General features: G+C 37.6%; 1 protein-coding gene across 1 annotated transcript; it reads right to left on the reverse strand.

The window, feature by feature from the left end:
* Positions 1-19473: 19473 nt before the first annotated feature.
* LOC145689068 (uncharacterized) lies at positions 19474-21281 on the reverse strand. The gene is made up of 2 exons (XM_081763194.1): positions 20910-21281; positions 19474-19749 (listed from the first exon to the last, which is right to left on the reverse strand). The coding sequence occupies exons 1-2, from the start codon at positions 21220-21222 to the stop codon at positions 19568-19570; spliced, it is 495 nt and encodes a 164-aa protein (XP_081619320.1). The 5' UTR covers positions 21223-21281; the 3' UTR covers positions 19474-19567.
* Positions 21282-22481: the final 1200 nt, after the last annotated feature.

Here is a 22481-nt window from a genome sequence, read left to right on the forward strand (position 1 = left end):
CACAGTTAATAAGATACAAGGCTTTAATAAGAAGTAGAGAAAAATATCAAAATTTCACCGAAAACCTTTCCTACACTTGAGATAGGAAATTAATGCTTGCGAAGGAAGTGTCTCTCGATGCTTATATTTGTGCAGCACAAAGCAGAATATGTGGTAGCACAATTACCTAGATACAAGGCATTAAAAAAAGAAGCGAAAAATATTTAAATTTCTGCGTCCACCCATTCTATACTTGAAAGAGGAAATTAATGCTTGCAATGGAAGTGTCTCAAGATGCTTGTATTTGTGCACCACAAAGAAGAGTTTGTGCTTGCACAGTTAAGTAGATAACCGGTATTAATAAAAAGTAGAGAAAAATATTAAACTTTCAGCGCCCACTCTTTTTACACTTGCAAGAAGAAATTAATGCTTGGGATGGATATGTCTCTCGATGCTTTTATTTGTGCAGCACAAAGCAGAATTTGTGCTAGCACAGTTAATTAGATACAAGGCTTTCATAAGAAGTAGAGAGAAATATCAAAATCTTAGCGACCACCCTTTCTACACTTGAAAGAAAAAATTAATGCTTCCGATGGAAGCAGTAGCGTAGCCAGGATGTGTGTTTGGGGGGGGCCCAAGTGCTGTTATAGGTACATATAGAAAAATTACAAACAAAAAGATATATATGCATAAAAATATATAAAAAATTACAAACATCAAAGTACCAAAGTACATTGTCGGACCTCTTTGGGGGGGCCCGGCCCCTCCGGGCCCCCCCTTCCCTACGCCACTGGATGGAAGTGTATTCATATACTTGTATTTGTGCGGCACAAAGCAGAATTTGTGCTCACACAGTTAAATAGATACATTGTATCAGTGAAAACAGAAGGAAATATTGAAATTTCACCAACCACCCTTTCTACACTTGAAAGAGGAAATTAATATTTGCGATGGAAATGTCTCTCGATGCTTATATTTGTGCTGGAGAAAGAAGGATTTGTTCTCGCAAAGGTAATTAGATATAAAGCATTAAAAAAGAAGCGGGAAAAATGAAAATTTCAGCGAGCACCCTTTCTACAGTTGAAAGAGAAGATTAATGCTTGCGATGGAAGTGCCTCTCGATGCTTGTATTTGTGCAGTACAAAACAGAATTTGTGCTCGCACAGTTAACTAGATACAAGGCATTAATAAAAATAGAGTGAAATATTAAAATTTCAGCTACCACCCGTTCTACACTTGAAAGAGAAAATTGGTGCTTCCGATAGAAGTATCTCCCGATGCTTGTATTTGTGCAGCACAAGGCAGAATTTGTTCTCACACAGTTAAGTAGATACATTGTATCAGTGAAAACAGAAGGAAATATTGAAATTTCACCAACCACCCTTTCTACACTTGAAAGAGGAAATTAATATTTGCGATGGAAATGTCTCTCGATGCTTATATTTGTGCTGGAGAAAGAAGGATTTGTTCTCGCAAAGGTAATTAGATATAAAGCATTAAAAAAGAAGCGGGAAAAATGAAAATTTCAGCGAGCACCCTTTCTACAGTTGAAAGAGAAGATTAATGCTTGCGATGGAAGTGCCTCTCGATGCTTGTATTTGTGCAGTACAAAACAGAATTTGTGCTCGCACAGTTAACTAGATACAAGGCATTAATAAAAATAGAGTGAAATATTAAAATTTCAGCTACCACCCGTTCTACACTTGAAAGAGAAAATTAGTGCTTCCGATAGAAGTATCTCCCGATGCTTGTATTTGTGCAGCACAAGGCAGAATTTGTTCTCACACAGTTAAGTAGATACAAGGCATTAGTGAAAAGTAGAAGGAAATATAAAAAAATTAAGCGACCACCCTATCTACACTTGAAAGAAGAAATTAATTCTTGGGAATGAAGTGTCTCTCGATGCTTGTAGTTGTATAACACAAAGCAGAATTTGTGCTCACACAGTTAATTAGATACAAATCATCAAAAAAAAAGTAGAAGGAAATATTAAAATGTCAGCGACCACGCTTTCTACATTTGAAAGAGGAAATTAATGCATGCGACGGATGTGTCTCTCGATGCTTATATTTGTGCAGGACAAAGAAGAACTTGCGCTCGCACAGTTAATTAGATTCAAACATAGCAAGGAAAATGAAAATTTCAGCAACCACCCTTTCTACACTTGAAAGAGTAAATTAATGCATGCGATGGATGTGTCTCTCGATGCTTATATTTGTGCACGACAAGGAAGAATTTGTGCTCGCACAGTTAACTAGATACAAAGCATTAATAAAGAGTGAAGGAAATATTAAAATTTCAGCGACCACCCTTTGTACACTTAAAAGTGGAAATTAATGCTTGCGGTTGAAGTGTCTTTCGATTCTTATACTTTTGCAGCACAAAGCACAATTTGTACTCGCACAGTTAATTAGGTACAAATATTTAACAAAAAGTAGAAGGAAATATTAAAATTTAAGCGACCACCCATTCTGCACTTGAAAGAAGAAAATAATGCTTGGGATGGAAGTGTCTCTCGATGCTTGTATTTGTGCATTCAAAGCTGAATTGGGCTCTCACAGTTAGTTAAGCACGAAACATTAGTAAAAATTAGAGGGAAATAGTAAAATTTCAGCTACTACACTTTCTTCACTTGAAAGCGTAAATTAATGCTTGCGATGGAAGTGTCTCCCGATGCTTGTATTTGTGCAGCACAAAGTAGAACTTGTGCTCGCACAGTTAACTAGATACAAAGCATTAATAAAGAGTGAAGGAAATATTAAAATTTCAGCGACCACCCTTTCTACATTTGAAAGAGAAAATTAATACTTGCGGTGAAAGTGTCTCTCGATTCTTGTATTTGTGCAGGACAAAAAAGAATTTGTGGTCACACAGTTAATTACATACAAAGCATTAAAAAAAGAAGCTTGAGAAATGGAAATTTCAGCGAGCACCTTTTCTACAGTTGAAAGAAGAAATTAATGCTTGGGATGGAAGTCTCTCTCGATACTTGTATTTGTACAGGAGAAAGCAGAATTTGCGCTCGCACAGTTAATTAGATACAAGGCATTAATAAAAAATAGAGTGAAATATTAAAATTTCAGCGAGCACCTTTTCTACAGTTGAAAGAAGAAATTAATGCTTGCGATGGAAGTGTCTTTCGATTCTTATATTTGTGCAGCACAAAGCAGAATTTGTACTCGCACAGTTAATTAGATACAAAGCATTAGAAAAAAGAAACGGGAAAAGTTAAAATTTCAGCGGCCACCCTTTCTACTTTTGAAATAGAAAATTAATGCTTCCGGTGAAAGTGTCTTTCGGTGCTTGTATTTGTACACCACAAAGCAGAATTTGTGCTCGCGCAGTTAAATAGATACAAGGTATTAGTGAAAAGTAGAAGGAAATATTAAAATTTCAGCGACCCCCCTTTCTACACTTGAAAGAGGAAATTAGTGTTTGTGATGGAAATGACTCTCGATGTTTATATTTGTGCAGGACAAAGGAGAATTTGTGCTCGCACAGATAAATAGATACAAGGTATTAGTGAAAAGAACAAGGAAATACTGAAATTTCAGCGACCCCCCTTTCTACACTTGAAAGAGGAAATTAATGCTTGCGATGGAAGTCTCTCTCGATACTTGTATTTGTACAGGAGAAAGCAGAATTTGCGCTCTCACAGTTAATTAGATACAAGGCATTAATAAAAAATAGAGTGAAATATTAAAATTTCAGCGACCACCATTTCTACACTTTAAAGATAAAATTAATGTTTGCGATGGAAGTGTCTCTCAATGCTTATATTTGTGCAGGACAAAGAAGAATTTGTGCTCGCTTAGTTAATTAGATTCAAACATAGCGAGAATAACGAAATTTCAGCGACCATCCTTTCTACACTTGAAAGAGTAAAATAATGCTTGCGATGGAAGTGTCTCTCCATGCTTGTATTTGTGCAGTACAAAGCAGAATTTGTGCTCGCACAGTTAATTAGATACAAGGCATTAATAAAAAATAGAATGAAATATTAAAATTTCAGCGACCACCCTTTCTACAGTTGAAATAGGAACTTAGTGTTTCCGATGGAACTGTGTCCCGATGTTTGTATTTGTGCTGCACAAAGCAGAATTTGTGTTCGCACAGTTAAGTAGATACAATGCATTATTGAAAAGAAGAAAAAAATATTAAACTTTCAGCGACCACCCTTTTTACACTTGAAAGAAGTAACTAATGCTTGCGATGGAAGTGTATTTCGATGCATGTATTTGTGCAGGAGAAAGCAGAATTTTTGCTCGCACAGTTAATTAGGTACAAGACATTAATAATAAGTAAAGGGAAATATTAAAATTTCAGCGACCACCATTCCCACACTTGAAAGAGGAAATTAATGCTTGCGATGGAAGTGTCTCCGGATGCTTGTATTTGTGCAGCACAAAGCAGAATATGTCGTAGAACAATTACCTAGATACAAGGCATTAAAGAAAAGAAGCAAAAAATGTTTAAATTTCAGCGACCGCCCTTTCTAAAGTTGAAAGAGAAAATTAATGCTTGCGATGTTAGTGTATCCCGATGCTTGAATTTGTGCAACACAAAGCAGAATTTGTGCTCAAACAGCTAATTAGATACAGTTCATTAATAAAAAGTAGAGGAAAACATTAAAATTTCAGCGACCACCCTTTGTACACTTGAAAGAAAAAAATAATGCTATCGATGGAAGTGTCTCCTGATACTTGTATTTGTGCAGCACAATGCAGAATTTGTGCTCACACAGTTAAATAGATACAAGGAATTAGTGAAAAGTAGAAGGAAATATTGAAATTTCAGCGACCCCCCTTTCTACACTTGCAAAAGGAAATTAATGTTTACGGTGGAAATGTCTCCCGATGCTAATATTTGTGCAGGGCAAAGGAGAATTTGTGCTCGCACAGTTAATTAGATACAAAGCATTAAAAAAGAAGCGGGAAAAATGAAAATTTCGGCGAACACCCTTTCTACATTGGAAAGAGAAAATTAAGGCTTGTGATGGAAGTGCCTCTCGTTGCTTGTATTTGTGCAGTTCAAAGCAGAATTTGTGCTCGCACAGTTAAGTAGATACAAGGCATTAGTGAAAAGTAGAAGGAAATATTAAAATTTCAGCGACCATCCTTTCTACACTTGAAAGAAGAAATTAATGCTTCCGATGGAAGTGTCTTCCGATCATTGTGTTTGTGCAGCACAAAGCAGAACTTGTGCTCGCACAGTTAATAAGATACAAGGCATTAATAAAAAGTAAAAGGAAATATTATAATTTCAGCGACCACCCTTTCTACACTTTAAACAGAAAATTATTGCTTGCGACAGAAGTGTCTCCAGATGCTTGTATTTGTGCAGCACAAAGCAGAATTTCTGCTTGCACAGTTAAATAGATACCCTGTATTAATAAAAAGTAGAGGGAAATATTAGAATTACAGCAACCACTTTTTCTGCACTTAAAAGAGGAAAAAATGTTTGCGACGGAAGTCTCTCTCAATGCTTATATTTGTGCAGCCCAAAGCAGAGTTTGTGGTTGCACAGTTAATTAGATACAAGGCTTTAATAAGAAGTAGAGAAAAATATCAAAATTTTAGCGACCACCCTTTCTACACTAGAAAGAGGAAATTAATGTTTGCGATGGTAATGTCTCTAGATGCTTATTTTTGTGCAGGACAATGAATAATTAGTGCTCGCACAGTTAATTAGATACAAAGCATTAAAAAAAGAAGCGAAAAAAATGAAAATTTCAGCGAGCACCCTTTCTATACCCTAAAGAGAAAATTAATGCTTCCGATGGAAGTGTCTCCAGATGCTTGTATTTGTGCTGCACAAAGCAGAACTTGTGCTCGCACAGTTAATTAGATACAAGGCATTAATAGAAAGTAAAGGGAAATATTAAAATTTCACTGACCACCCTTTCTACACTTGAAAGATAAAATTAATGCTTGCGATGGAAGTGTCCCCGGATGCTTGTATTTTTGCAGCACAAAGCAGAATATGTCGTAGAAAAATTACCTAGATACAAGGCATTAAAGAAATGAAGCAAAAAATATTTAAACTTCAGCGACCACACTTTCTATAAATGAAAGAGGAAATTAATGCTTGCGATGTTAGTGCATCCCGATGCTTGTATTTCGGCAGCACAAAGAAGAATTTGTGCTCGCACAGTAAATTAGATACACGGTATTAATAAAAAGTAGAGGGAAATATTAAAATTACAGTGACCAGCCCTTGTACACTTAAAAGTTGAAATTAATGTTTGCGATGGAAGTGTTGCTCAATGATTGTTTGTGTGCAGCACAAAACAGAATTTGTGCTCGCACATTAATTAGAAACAATGCATTAATATAAAGCAAAGGGAAATATAAAAGTTTCAGCGACTACCCTTTCTACCCCATCAGGATCCTGCCGCCTATAGTCGGACAATTTGTCCCTGCCGACCAGATGCCGCAGTCGGATTGCCGGCGCCGGACACCGGCGTCTTTCCGCTCGATTTTCGACCGCGACGAGCAAAAAGAGATTCGTTCACCAAAAGAAAACAAAGAGAGTTAGAAGGTAATTTGTTGCTTTAAAATACGAATTAGGGCTTATATTTCCCTCGTATAAAGCTTTCTCGAAACAGTTGGCAGACAGTCGGACGACGACTGCAAAAGGATACTGCCGACAATTTCTTGAAAAGCGACGTCGGCGAAAGTTGCAATAACGCGTACCAGCGGCAAAGAGTCGAATTTTGGAAAATGAATAGAGCCTGTATCTTCTTTAATGATGAAGTAAAAATTGAAACTGTCCGAAGGTTTTTCTTATGGGTGGGCACTAATTCCATAAAACATGTCTTGTGAAAACGGAGTCGGCAGAAAGTCGGCATACAGCGGACGGAACGACACCGACAAATGATAGTTGTAAAGACGTCGAAACTTTGACGGCGTGCCGACCATAAAAAAGGTAAATACATTAAAAGAAATGTAGTAAAGGGACTGCACGTAAAGGGTATATGAGAAGTAAATACTTAAAATAATATACAAGTACGAGAGGATCCTTGACAAACATTTTGGAAGGAGACGGCAAACAGCGGACGGCGACCTCGGCAAATGTCGGAAAGACGCTGAAACGTTGACGGCGTGCCAACAAGTAAGGGAGCCGGAAGAAGGTCGGCAAACAGCGGATGGACCGACCTTGAAAAGATGCTCGGACAGGCGCCGAGCCGCCAGTGCCGCTGAAGAGTCTGATTGTAGAAATCGTAGTCTGGTTGCGCTGCCTGTATGTTCGGTTCGCGTTCTTCATTTGTCACATGGTGATGCAGTGTGGGCCAAGTGTTCAAACAAACTTCGTTGGGGTTGAGTTTCCAAGTGGCGATAAAATGTTTATAAATATAAATATATTGCTTTAAAGGATATATCATGCTGCAACAGTTCCCGAAGGAGCAGGACGCTCATAGTTTTATGGATTATTCATTGAGTATGAAGTGAGAGAGCAATATACATTTGGTGAGTTAATTTAATATTAGTCTATGCATATACATTTCAAATTGTCATAAATTTTATATGCTGTGTTACATATGTTAATTGGTAGATTCGGTTATAGTATGTTCCCGCGCACTGGCGTCTGTGGCATGTAAAATTTGGGGGGAAGGTATCAAAGAAAGTGATTTAAATGGTACTACCTAGCCCAACCTGTGTATTAACTTCGATTCTATTTGTTACCTTTCTGCTTACCTTTACGGACCCCCTAAGGTATATCAAGAACTCGATTACAAATGTAGAGTCCGCGCTGGTTCAGTGGTAGAACGTTCACCTCTGGTGCTTGGGGTCCCGGATTCGATCCCAGCCATCGCCATGTGCACTTTGTGGTGGGCAAACAGCGTCTGCGTGGATTTCGTCGGGGTTCTCCCGTTTATTTACACTTTCTTCATTCCACCATTTCATCCATTACTCATCATCACCGTCTTCTTTAGCCTAACCGGCATAACCGTGGGACAAAAAACTTAAGGATTTCACTTAATTTTTTATTTAAAAAGACGAAGGACAGTTAAGAAACTGTAGTACACGATTTTCTTCTTGAAATTGCAAAAGTTTACTTGCCTTAGTTTTTAAGGTACCTTAAGTGGCTTCTAACTCAACGGCAATGTATTTCTACACAGTGTACGAGAGCTGTATTTTATGTTTAGAACTGGAGCGTTAATAGTATGAAACCATAACAAGTGATATCAAAATATGTATGATTACCAAAGCCCACATGTTTTCACTACCCTCGCTTACGCGTATACCCACCGTCGCTGACGTACTTGTTCCCTTCGAACACCCCCCCCCCGCGCGGGTCCACCAGCGTTGCCCTGCTTGACTCAGTTATATAGAGTTCGTGGTTCTTAGTGGCCAACTAGCACCATGGGCGGATCCAGGGGGAGCGATCGGGGCGATTGCCCCCCTTCCAAATGAGGAAACTTTCTCATATATAAATAAAACCCATTCCAGAGTTTGGAGTACTCAAAAGTAGCTCCAAGTAGTAGTATTACAACCTCCCCCCAGAAATCCGTCCTGGATCCGCCCCTGACTATTAGAGGTTGGTTTGTGTTTTTTGCACTGTAGTTTTTATGCCCCTAATCTAATATAAAGTAATCGAACGTAACTTAATCTAATCCAACCAAGTATAACCGATCGGAGTACGTTTTGGTACTTTTTTTTTTCGATTTTCAAATTAGTTCTGCGATACAACAGTAAATCCCTAAATTTAGGTTAGGTTAGATTAGATAATTTTTAGATTAAGTGCTCTGACGTACTACTAGAGGTGATATCTTGATTTTGTCTTTTGTGAATAGTTGTTGCATAATAGAGTGAGAAAGTGACCCGCAACCTTTTCTTATAGCTAAAATACTTAATAAAGCGAGGTGGTATACAGGCTGCACTTTTATAATACAATCAAAGGAACGCTATTTCCAAGCAGAAATCCTACTCCAGGGGAAACGTCAGCGCGGTGAGTGGTACACTGAGAAAATTAATCGGTAACCAACTGGAGGTTAAAGGATAACCTGGCTGCTAGAAGCAGTTAATAATTTTATCTATGACAGGTGTGATATTTTCATGTCGCCCAGTGGAAATATTTTAGAAGCAATAAGAAGGAAATTGGTGAAATAATTAAAATTTTTCATCAATTATTCCGGGTGGTGCGCCGAAAATAAACCTGAACGAACACAAATTCGGATTTGTACATAAGTTTTAAGCCGAAATACCAAAAAGGAAGATAATTATGTTAGAGAAACGTGGACAATTTGTCATAATGCTTGTGCCATGATAGGGTTTGTGTTCCTTTAGTATTCTCTAGTATTTAGTGTATCTTTAGTAACCTAATAAGATCCACTAGATTATATACTGCAGGACTTGTTTCACACGTGAGCGAAAACTTCCAATTAAAAAAAAAAAAGAAATGAGGTAGTGGTTAACCGCTCTTGTGTACAGGTTTACTTGTGGCGCAATACTAAAAAAAAATGAAAAATTATAATTCTTTCACCAGTTTCTTTTTTGTTGTCCCCTAGTCGGTTTCAAATAGGCGGAATATATTTTACTTGGCATAAATAAAATTCAAGGGGACCTCTAGAAGTAATTGTTGAAAAATTATAATTCTTTTACGATTTGCGTATAAATAAGGCTTCCAGATGTCTAGCACAAAAACAGCGCAAAAAAGCACAAAACGATCTGTGCTGGGTGGCCACTAAATAGCACGAATGCTATCGAACCGAGTCAGATAGGGCGAAGCTGGTGGGCCCGCGCGGGAATACGTCCGAAGGGAGCAGGCACATCAGCGATAGTGTGTATGCGCAGAAGTGAGTGTAGTAGAAGGAAGTGCGTTTAGAGAATAATACAAGTTTTAACAACACTTGTTGTTTCATACTAGTAACTCTCCACTTGTAAACAAAATACAGGTTCTGCACTCTGTGCAGAAATATGATACCGGTGTACACGGCGCAGAAATAAGCCGCCCGTGGAATATAACATCTAATAGAGCCATTTTTCATATGCACTCATTTGTTTTATTCGTCGTAAAGCACTTGTACTAATGATTTAATATTAGTAAACCTAAGATACAGTTGTATTACATTGTATGTAATTAAGTTACCTGTAGAAATTCGTTCCTTATAAACATGTCTTTTCATGGAAAGTATTGAATTTTACCTGTAAATCTTCCAAAATGTAGTGCACCAAAACTACACCTGCACCAGACTGTCTTATTTTGATTTTTTGCGGTCCGCGGTGGCTCAGTGGTAGAGCGTTCATCTCTGGTGCATGGGATTCCTGGTTCAAACCCTGCTCCTGTCAAGTGAACTTTGTGGTGGACAAACACCGTGTGCGTGGGTTTTCTCGGGATTCTCCCGTTTCCTCCCACTTTTTTCATTCCACCATTTTCATTCATCTCTCATCATCACCATCTCCTTTAGCCTAACCGGCATAACCGTGGGACATAAAACTCAAATATTTCATTTTCATTTTCCGAGTGTTTACCCTTTCTCCTGACACTGTTTCACGATGTGTAGGTACAAAAACTTTGACATCGTAAGTTTGAAAAAATTAAACAATTTAACATTAACATCTGTAGAAAACCATTAGCGACTACTATTAAAACTTTTTTTGAGGAGAAAAGCTCATCATGAACGAGGGTTTGAAAAACCCGGGTTTTTTTTGAAAAAGCCAAACCCACCTGGGCCCATTTTTTCGGGTATTTTCGGGTTTAATCGTTTTTTTTCGAAATATTTCAATGTCTTTAGGGTAAAAGTGTTAAAATGTGATTTATATTTCAATATTGTCATTGTCACAACTTGCAACAATTTTCTACTCACTGCCGTTTTGAAAAAATGGCCGCCATTTTGATTTTTTTTTTTTACATTGGACCGCCGAGAAAATTTACGCAGCAAATATAGCATATCTTGTGCTTCTACCGTCAAAATTTCAACTTAAAAGACTGAAAATTTCGCTTCGTAGCGTAGATACTCGTTCATTTGACAAAATGGCCGCCATTTTGATATTTTACGTTGGTATGCCGCCAAAATCTAAACAGGAAATTTAGAGTGTCTCGTGCTTGTACTCTGAAAATTTTAACTTAAAAGGCCGAAAGTTGAGTTGATTTTGTGTTTAACGTCCCTTTCAGCAGCGAGGCTATATAAGACGGGACCTACTGTTTAAAGTGGAATCCGAACCACGTGAGCTCCCTCCGGGAAGCAAACCCGGGTCACCCCCTCCGAAGACGCGTACACAAACCGCTTAGCCATAAAGGAGCTCGGCAGACAAACGAACAAATGTATAGTTTTGTGATTTTTTTATAGCGTTTCTCAACGTTATGTTCATTCGATTGAATTCTTATTACAGATGGTTTGTGTTTTAGATATGTTACTCAAATTGACTCCTAGGAGAACATAAAATGTATTTGTTTTGAAACTTTTATCATTTTTGCCCACCTGATCGATTTTACCTGTAGTTTATTTAAGTATATGTGCATTTTATTTGTTACACTAACATGGTTTTATTTTAAGATGTAATATTTTGTATTCAGCCGAATACAAAATTCTCAATTGCCAATACAATAGTGTCGCAAAACCCTGATGCGTATCGAAGTTCTATTTCAAAGTAATAAAATGCTATTTTCACTAAATATAATATTCTATTTTAATACATCTTTTTGTCTGGTGAGGGACTTAGGAATTTATTGTTTAACTTGCAGCTTCAAGGTAATGTTTCACAGATTTCTCAAGAAACTCCGATTCCTACCATTGGATATACGGCAGGATTTCTTTTCTTTTCTGATTCTCGCTTGGGGGGGCGACCGTACTGTTGTAATAAAGATTAAGTAAAAGTTAACTGTTTCGTCGTAATTGAATTCTTCATCGGTGACCATAGTTTTGATTACTCTTACAGGTTTTCTTGTACATTTTTAAATGTTGATTTGTATCAAAGTAACTTATCAGTCTATTCGGTTCTCCGTGTTCTTCGCGTATCACTGTCATAGTAAAGCTGCTTTGTAAACATTTTGTAACATCCATTAAAATTAGATACTATAAATAGCTAATATGTTTATTAGAGAATTTAGAAGCAAATGACTGCTTCCATTTTAAGAATGAAATATCTAGTTTAACGTCTCACGATCACGCACTAAGGCTAATGTAGACAGTGATGATGAGATGGTGGAATGAAGAAAGGGGGAGGAAACAGAAGAACTCCGAGAAAACCCTATGCGCACGGTGCTTGCTCACCACAAAGCTCACTTGGTCTGGGATCGGCGCTTTAGTTGAGAACCGTCCAAGTTGAGAACCGGTGCTTTAATTTACAAACGATAAAATTGAAATAATAATCAGTACGTCATAGGGCCAAAACTTTTTTCTGCTTCTAATGTGACTACTAGAGGGGGCGCGGTGGCTCAGTGGTAGAGCGTTCACCTCTGGTGCTTGGGGTCCCGGGTTCGATCCCAGCCCCCGCCAAGTGAACTTTGTGGTGGACAAACACCGTGCTCGTGGGTTTTCTCGGGGTTCTCCCGTTCCCCCCACTTTCTTCATTCCATCATCTCACTCATCTCTGATTATCACCGTCTCCTTTAGTCTAACCAGCATAACCGTGGGACGTAAAACTCAAAGATTTTTTTTCATTTTTGTGACTACTAGCTCAAACACGTTTTACACTCAGTTAGCTACTCTGATTTCACTCAAGGTAAATGCGCAGTTATGCATCTCGCTGCCCACTAGCTCCGAAGAATGTAAAAATGTCTCACTCAGTTGACGATCTCTGGTCTAGGGCTTAGAGCGTAGGACTCATGTATGTATAGTCCCGGGTTTAATCCCCTGATGGAGTACCCTAAATTTTCGCTATCTACCCAGCGTCGTGATGTACACTGGGATCATTTAAATAAAAGACGTATCGGCCATTTGGTCTAGAATTTCCCCGGTACACCTGTTGGAGGCAGGTAACACAATGGGTTGACTACATATTCGTCACTCAGGTAGACGTAGTTCCTGCAATCTCTAACATATAGCGTTGAAGCCGGTTCATTGCAACAAGGTCTATTACACTGTGTAGTTTGGTTTGGTTTTGGTGTGATGAAGTATATATTCGATTGTAATAAATATACGTGATGTGCTACCGCCGTACACATTGAAGAGTATATTTTACAAAGCATTATATTTGTTCTATTTTAGATACTTCATTTATTTCTGGAAGCAAGGGGAAATGTTGCTCAAGAAAGACAGAAGTGTTGCAATGGAAGAAGACCCACAGAGAGCAGTAGCGTAGCGAGGATGTGTGTTTGGAGGGGGGGGGGGCAAGTGCTGTTATAGGTACATATAGCAAAATACCAAACAAAAAAATACTTTTCTGATTTTACATACTGTATGAAGGCTATCTGTGTTAAAACTCAATGTTATGAAATGCTACAAATTTTTCTTTAAAAAAAAAATTAGTAGTACATCCGAAGGTATATTACATATAACTTCTATTGAATGATAAGATTCATTACATAGGCTAATGTATATAAGTTAATACGATGTGCATTGTATTTTGTTAATACAATTTGGTGTGTTTTTAGTGCTAATATAGGCCAGAAAAAATGTGATCTTCCCTTCATTTATTCTCTTAAAGAATTCCTTTAATAGAAAGGATCTTTGCAAAGTATTATGTTAAAACTTCTCATTTTTGATGTAAATGACTTCATTAACCTTTTTTCTATATATAATGGGTATGCACTATGAGTATACTGTACATGTGGCTGTTTCACTTATGATATAAATTATTTTCTCACATTTTTCTGTTTCATTGTATACAATTAATGTATAAATCATATAGAAACGAATTAAGTGAAACAAATCCATTTCACAAAGCTAAATTCTTTCCCTTTTATGAAACTATACATTTTTCGTCTTTCTTCAAATGATACAGAAAGGTAGTAACAATTTTATGGATTATTAAATAGACCCTCTACTGTACTTTTAGAAATCTGTTATGTTGCAGCCGAAATAATTTTTCAAATTTCAATTTACCATTTTGCATTGCATTGATAATCCTTTTCTATACTATTATTAATTAACATTTCCAATTATTCATTCTGAATCAGGGGGGCGCGGTGGCTCAGTGGTAGAGTGTTCACCTCTGGTGCTTGGGGTCCCGGGTTCGATCCCAGCCCCCGCCAAGTGAACTTTGTGGTGGACAAACACCGTGCTCGTGGGTTTTCTCGGGGTTCTCCCGTTTCCTCCCACTTTCTTCATTCCACCATTTCACTCATCTCTCATAATCACCGTCTCCTTTAGCCTAACCGGCATAACCGTGGGACGTAAAACTCAAAGATTTCATTTCATTTTTTCATTCTGAATCATTCTAAACAATGCTTTTACCTTTCTGTATAAGACACCGTCCTCAGATTCATATTGAAAATAAGTACGTCACTTTATGTGGTTTTATAAACTAGAGAAAAATTTAGTTTTGTACATAAACGTTTATTTCACATCGCTACGTCAAGTGGTTCAAAAATTATAAAGCGAGAACAATTCTGAATTGGGCATAAACTTTTAACCTTCAGAAAGGTTAAACAGAATTTTAACCCTGGAAACTTTGTCAATATATGGACAACAAAGCAAAAGAGGTTATAACAAATTGAGTCATGGTTATTTCAACTAAGAAAGGAGGTTATATGAGACGAGATACTCGGTTACTACAATTAACTTACCCTATTACATTAACCGAGTAAACGGGTTATTTCAATTAACTGAACAGGTTAAATTAACCGATCTACTCGGTTAAACATTTGCCCTACCTTATTACATTAATCGAGTAAATATGTTATCTTAACTAATTTAATTTATTATATTAACCGATCTACTTGGTTATACTTTTGTCCTACCGTATTACTTTAACCCAGTAAATGGGTTACTTTCAGTAATTGAATATGTTATATTAACCAAAATACTCGGTTACTGCAGTTGATGCACCCTGTTTCATTAACCGAGCAGTCTGTTATTCCAACATACTAACTAGGTTACCGGTTACAGGCTATGATTGATAGTGGTAACTACGTGATCGGTTAGCGTACCCCTGTGAGTTATTACACTGTAACCTAGCGATATTAACCTGTAACGCAAGGTTGCTATCACCTTCTCTCGTTAACCTTTTTGGCTTGGCTGATTGGACACACGTCTCTGTTTTCCATATATTGACAAACTAACTTGGTTTCTGTCCACCTTTTTCTTGTTTACTAGTAACTTTTTTTTGTGTGTGTGTGTAGGCTCGGTTTGAATCTCTCCGCCACCATATACCTTTTATTACAGTATTTTTATTTATAATTTTTACTTCATTAATTTTTATTTAAATCTCATTTTCCATTGGGAGTGTGACCCCTGTACTTTAAAAAAATTAGAAAATCATTGACCTTTAAAGTTCTTTTTCCAATAATTGATGGGAAAACGACAACCTGAAAAGACCGTATTCAGAGGGATTCCTGCGGCATTTTTTTTTTCGAAGAAAACGTTTGCAAGTAGCGAATTTCGATTGCATAGAACAGTGTTGTTCCTAGTAGTCGTGATAGTGAAAAATGTGCTTTCAGGGGGAAAATCACTGACTGTTATATGTTTTTCACATTAGGCCCACAGACGTGTTAATTGAATTATTTTTAACGTTCATTAGCTGCTCAGTTGTTATTTTTAGGTCGCTTTTAAGCATTTGTAAGTCATTCAGAGATACTTTCCCTCTATATAGCACTTAAATCGTACTGAGAATTGTAGAAATGTACTGCGTATGTACCGAATGAAACATTACTGGTGGGAATCCGCCATGATTTTCATTGCAGTGCTATTCATCTTTTCTGCTGTCTGTCGACTGGTCGGAAAGGCAACTTTCCACCGGCGGGGCCGGAGCATTTTATGCGCCTTTCCGGTTGTTTGCCGACTGCTCGAAAGGACCTCTTTTCGATGTCAGCTTCTCAATTCTCCCACAGCCGGCATCCGACCTCTTGCCGCAGTCGAAAAGTAGCCCTTTGCCGACTGGATATCAATCATTCAGGAAGGCAAAATTTTCACCACCTTTTACAGTAGCTTTGCCTAAGTTTCCCTCCGTGCTATGATTTCTCATGAGGGGCACAATTGCTAGTTCTGAAAGTATATAATACTTCCATGTCCCATTCAATTTCTTCTTTTTTGGCTGCGAGTGCTGCAAAAAAAGGAACAAATTTTATACTGGGACACACAAAAAAATGCAAGTATTATACTTCAAGAACTTCCAAGGGTGCTCCTTGTCGAGAAATCATAGCATGGAGGAAGACTTAGGCAAGACTAATGTAAAAGCTGATGAAAATTTTGCCTTCCTAAAGCGTAGATTTCCAGTCGGCAAAGGGCCACTTTTCGACGGCGGCAAGAAGTCGGACGCCGCCTGTGGGAGAATCGTGAAGCCGACATCGAAAAGAGGTCCTTCCAGCAGTCGGCAAACAGCCGGAAAGGTGCATAAAATGCGCCGGCGTCGCCGTCGGAAAGTTGCCTTGCCGAGCAGTCGGCAAAGAGCCATAAAGGTGCAGTAAATACGCCAGTGCCGCCGTCGAAAAGAGGCCGGCATAAGGAGTCGGCAGAGGGTCGGAAAGAGGTCTTTCCGACTGTTTTGCCGACTCTGGCTGTCGGCAACTGTCGGCAAAGGGCATTTTTTTGCGATTTTCGACCGCTTGCCGCCTCGGCAAAAGGTCGGCAATTTTGAACAAGTAGATCGTCGTGCCGCCGCGGACGGCTGCCGGCTGCGTACCGGCGGCCTGCCACCTTTGGCGGCGGCAATCCCTCTTGGCGACCGCGGCATCCTGATGGGGTACACTTGAAATAATAAATTAATGCTTGGGATGGAAGTGTCTCTCGATGCTTGTATTTGTGCAGCACAAAGCAGGATTTGTGATTACACAGTTAATTAGGTAGAAGGCTTTAATAGGAAGTAGAAGGAAATATTAAAATTTCAGCTACCACCCTTTCTACACTTGAAAAAGGAAATTAGTGCTTCCGATGGAAGTATCTCCCGATGCTTGTATTTGTGCAGTACAAAGCAGAATTTGTGCTCGCCCAGTTAACTAGATACAAGTCATTAATAAAAAATAGAATGAAATATTAAAATTTCAACGACCACCCTTTCTACATTTCAAAGAGAAAATTATTTTTTTGCGATGGAAGTCCCTAATAGCATTCAATATCCTCAGGATGTCCAATGGGATGTCCCGATGGGATATTTGCGATGTCCATGCGACATACCACGATATCAGCAGGACGTCCTGTAGCTGTTGATCAGATGGCCGAATGTCCGCTTCATAGATATCCCATGGACGTCCCGCGAGACGTCCGTGTGATGTCTGGGAGACGTGCTTTGTACATCGCGATGGGACGTCCGGTGGATGTCACATGGATATCTCAAATCGTCTAGCTGGACGGAGAAGGGAGGGAGCACACTTTGCCCTTCCTTATATTACTAAACGAAGATATAAATGTCCTTTATGATGCTTGAATACCCTGCTTCCGAGAGACGGAATTTCCATCGTCAAGAGTCCTAGTTGAATGTCCATCCAACTATGACTCCTAATATGAAGTCCGTCACTCATTTCCCGCACCATAAAGGAAATTTAATTAGATCTTCATTTAGTAATAAAAGAAAAGACAAAGGGTGCAAACAATGTAATTTCTGTAATACATATGTAATTAATTTCGACGTAGCATTCTAGTGGACGTACTAATTCAGAATAGAGAAAAAAGTTTCTAAGAAAACTGACTTAACCATACCAGCTTCGTGGAAATGTGGTGTTATTATATAATATACCAGAAGATAAAAAAAAAAAAGTTGCGGGTTCAAAATATATGTCGTGATAAACCACGAAAGCAGCTCTGCAACCATACGCCCAATGCATTTCCATGGCTGAGGGATAATAGTGAACGGTTTTTTTAAATTTTAGATTAGTGTCGACAGGATTTTAGTTTGCGAACTATCAGTCACCGGTACCGAATCCTATCAGCTGTGCAACAAAGTTACAGATAATTAATGAAGGGAAACGGAACAATCAAATATCAGAAGATTTTATATGTACAGTATGTAATACTTATTAATTGAAAAATTGATTAAAATTTTGTTTTCAATTTCATAATTTACATTGAGGCTAAAACCCAAATAGAGTAGATTGTCTTTGTTTATTTCAATAAATGCTAAAACTATGCTAAATTACTCAGTACAATGATTGCTTCCACATAGTATTATTTACATATGCAAATAATGATACAAACAAAATATGACATACATCACAAAAGGTTTTTCAGTATAAAAATAAATGCAACATGAATCCAAGAGACTGGTTCTCAACCTTTTCAATCCAACACCTCGATTACCAAAGTTGTTGAAAAAAAAAATGCAAAATTCTGAGTGAATTTCAAAACTTACAAAAAAGCAGTTACATACAGTACCACTACGCACTGAATCTCATAAAAAGTCTTGTAATTCAAGTTTAATCCATTTAAATCCTACACTTTCATTAAAAATAAAAAAAAAGAGGATATGTAACCTTATAAAAGGTTATCCCAAAGTCTTTGCCTTGAGCGACGAATGTTTAAAAAAAAAAAGGGTTCAATATAATCAGTTTGTGACTAAGTTGTAAGAAGGAGAAGAAGACCGACTTTAATTTAGAATAAATAACTTGGGTATTATTATCACTCAAACACATTTCTTGAAAAAACTGTTGTCTTTTGTTCCTACAATAAAAAAAAAATCACCGTTAACTGCAGATTTCACAGATCGTTAAATCTGTATGACAGAACATCAAAACAATGCGTTTTTATTTTACACTTTTTCTTGCATAACTAATCATTGTTAGTGTTGTTCTTCTGCCTGAGAGCCCGCTCTTTAGCATGACGAAGCCACTTGTTTATTACATCTGATATCTCTGCATCTGTTGAAGCCTTGCAATGCTTGTTATACCGCACAGTGCCTGCAATAATAAAAACAAACTATGAAGTAAATGATTATGTACAATATAAAACATGTTCAGAAAAAAGGGTCACAAACTTCCAGGGCAGATCAAAAGAAAAGCTCGATTTGGAAAAGCGTAGTTATTTTTGTGTTTTTCTTTATTACTTTAGGTCGTTTAAATTTTCATCATAGTTTTCGTAATTTTTGGGTGGGGGTATAGGGGAAGCCCTCCCCCGTTGTGATTTTTTTCCGCTTTTGCCTAAAATATTATTACTTTTACAAACGCAAAAGTACAGAAGAGTGAAACGTGCATGAAAACCAAAAGGGCAGAAAAGAGTTTTCTGCGGTTCTATGGATTAGTAGCACGTCAATCATATTTTCCAACGTGATCTCTCATTGCATCATTAAGACTAATTTCTGGAATAGTTAATATTCGTTTACAAATTGAATGTCGGGGTTCAACAACCAGAGATGCAGAGGTGGGCGCAATATCTAAGTGAAAATACCTTTTTTTTTTTTACAACTGCGCCCCATCAAACGGTCCTGTGCCGTTCTACCTAGAGAGAAATATACCTGTCTCCTGAGGCTCTGTTACAAAAGGAGTATTTTAAAGGACTTACCAGCTTTATTCTGTAATCTTTATCTTGTAATTTGGATTCTATGGCATCCATTTGTTAAACAGAAGTTATGGGGAAGTAACTGGACAAAATCGAGGCTTCCTGTACATCAAATTCAACAGTCTCTTTCTTTTCGTCTATTTTGTTCTCAATCCTGGCCAAAGATTGACACATATCGTTTATAGTGTATTTGATACTAGCCATTGTTCGCAACATCTGCTGGTGAAATCCAGTGCACCCTAGCAAAAAGAAAAATACAGTAAATTCTTACTAGTTGGTAATGAAAATTACTTTTACGTGCAATACACTTCAAATAAAAAAAAATACAGCTATCCAGTAGACTGCAGGATAATGTATGAAGTACATATACATCATATGGAAAACAATATCGAATCTGAAAAGACTTCCCTAACAAGTAACCTTACCCAGTTTCACGCCGACTTGCATGGAACTTGGAAATAAAAAAAAATTATCAACCGAATATTTTGTTGCTTCGTCGTTCAGTAACAGCGAAATACAGAGCCCAAGAAAACAATAACATGATATTTAGGAAACATTAATGAACTATTGAGAAAAGGTACGTTTTATTATTACAAAGTCTTGAAGCAAATAAAAGAAAAAAATGTACATCAGAAAAATCTATTACTCCAAGTAGCGCGACTGACCCTGGGTTAATCCCATCTTAACATAAGTTCCAAATCCTAATGTAATATTTACGTCGCTTTTTTGTTGTTATTAAAAACAGCATAACAACCTCTTTAAGTGTGAATACTTTTCTAGAAATACAAGGAACCTAATATATATTTTCCTTAAAGAAATCTATATTTGAAGTAAAGCATAATTGTCTAGTAGCATTAGCATTTCTAAAGTATAGCATAGCACAACTGTCTCCAGTGGATAAGCTCGCCTTGTAATCAAGGGGTCCCAGGCTCAATTCCCGGTTGGGAACAAAAGGTTCGGATCCCTCGTTCAACTGTAGTTCCTGTCCTTAGGACGTCAACATCCCATGGAACGCAATGGCAAATCACCATATGGATTCACCTTACCCACGAACCTTTGGGTCAGACCTGTCTTCTGGCAGAACACCACATCATCATCATCAGTAGCATAGAATCAATATCATTTCACATTCCTAGAATTACCCTGAGGAAGAAAATATTTTGATTAATTGTCCGTATGTTACCCCACCCACTACAAATAAAAAGGAATATACCGTATGGAGGGACCCTTGTTATAGAATTGTTGATAATTGGTTGAAAATAAAAGGTTACTGTTGATATTTCGTGCGTTAGAAACATTTTTACTGTAAAAGCATATTAAGTATTAAAAAAATCTATAAATGGCAGTTTACAAACGAAATTGAATTTAAGATCTAATTTTATATATTACTGGAACTAACCTTCGTGTTCTTGGACAGCAGTACTCTCATCTGAAGTGACTGGGCTCCGCTTAGGGGTTTTTGCCATTCCAGGGTCATCCACATTGGTGCTCGTCACGACCTTTTTAGAGAAGAGATTCGGTACAGGTGGCAAAGTCTTCTTTATTGTAGAAACACTTTGCTTAATCGCTTCACTAAGGGCAATATCTTCGTCCGAAGATGATGATTGCTGTTTTCTAGCTCGTATGCGACGTTTCTTTTTCTGTATCTCAAAAGATTCTTCATTACGAGTATCAACTTCGGTCTGGTCTCTCGCGAGTTCTAATTTCTCCATCTCACGCTCGTAAGAATCTAGAATGAATATTGAAACAAATTAGAGGGTACTAATATCGCTTCTAATCATGTTCGTCAGTCAAATTATATACAATGTCAGAGTTGCTTCGAGTTGAGCAGAAGCGAATGCAAGACCATTTTGAACTGACTCAGTGTATTTTCACCTGTTGGGCTTTATTCCCAGACTGTCGCTTAGACCACTTGGGACTTTGCCCCAGCAACTCACTGATTTCTGCTATAGAATCGAAAAATAGTACTTCTTATAGAGGTTTCAATTTTTTCCATTTAATGTTTTCAAGTTGACCCCAGGGCCATAATGACGGGAAGGTAGGGGGCACTTTTAAAGAATTAAAACCCACTTTTGAACCCACCTTTTATTTTTATCCATTTTTACCTTCAGTTGCACTTTTTACCCATTAGGTCTACTGTGCCGGACTTTTGCCTCTAGGGGCACTATGTTGCGGCCCCCGAGAATTTGGCTTACGAAACTAAAATCTGTAATCGTCAAAATTCTGGTTTGGTACATGTTTCCCTCAGATCCATTTTTTCATCCATTTTTAACATGCACTTTGTATACATATGTGTATGCAGAAAAGGAGACATTTATTTCTGACAAACCTTCATACAAAGTTTCATAGTAGCAAAAATATTGATTGGTTTAGTAGTTTTCGCGCCAAATCATCACAAAAACGAGTGTAGGAGCTACTACCGCTTCAGCTCAACAAGCAGTCAGAATCCTTTTTTTTTTTTAATGACCACTATGTAACCATCGCTATGATTTTTTTTATTACGTTTGGTAACATTCAACGCCTCACTATTATGAAAATTCAAAGAACCCTGAGGCACTGTGAATGAAAACCGTAACCTTCAAACAACCAAAAATTGAAATATCCACATTCCTGGACGTTGAACCGAAGTGCATCATACTTTTAATCATGAACTCCAGGCGAGACAAACAAAAGTTTAAACCAATCGGTATTACGTTCTTGATTTTTTTAGAAAATAAGATTCGTATACGATGTCACAAATATCCAATGATCAGTATATCACTGATGCCGTTGAATAAGTAAAGCAATAAATAGATTTAAACAATGTTAATAGAAACTATCCGCCACTTAGGACAGACCAAATCGTAAGTAAAATATTCTTTGTTTCTACTTTCTGTAATTTACGTTGGTGTTACCTTGCTTCATTATAAGGCGCCGTATTTTTTCTAAATAAAATGTTACAATAAAATTTTGGTAGTTTCTCTCGTAGCCT

The sequence above is a fragment of the Thermobia domestica genome, chromosome 7, assembly GCF_964235325.1.
Source record: "Thermobia domestica chromosome 7, izTheDome1.hap1.1, whole genome shotgun sequence".
NCBI classification, from domain to species: Eukaryota; Metazoa; Arthropoda; class Insecta; order Zygentoma; family Lepismatidae; genus Thermobia; species Thermobia domestica.

Bases quoted from the DNA above. Each gene is read 5' to 3' on its own strand.
- LOC145689068 (XM_081763194.1), bottom strand. From the start codon at position 21,222: ATGGAGAAATTAGAACTCGCGAGAGACCAGACCGAAGTTGATACTCGT. The intron at 19,750-20,909 runs GTTAGTTCCAGT...TCTTTTTGCTAG, and splicing joins TGCTGTCCAAGAACACGAAG to GGTGCACTGGATTTCACCAG.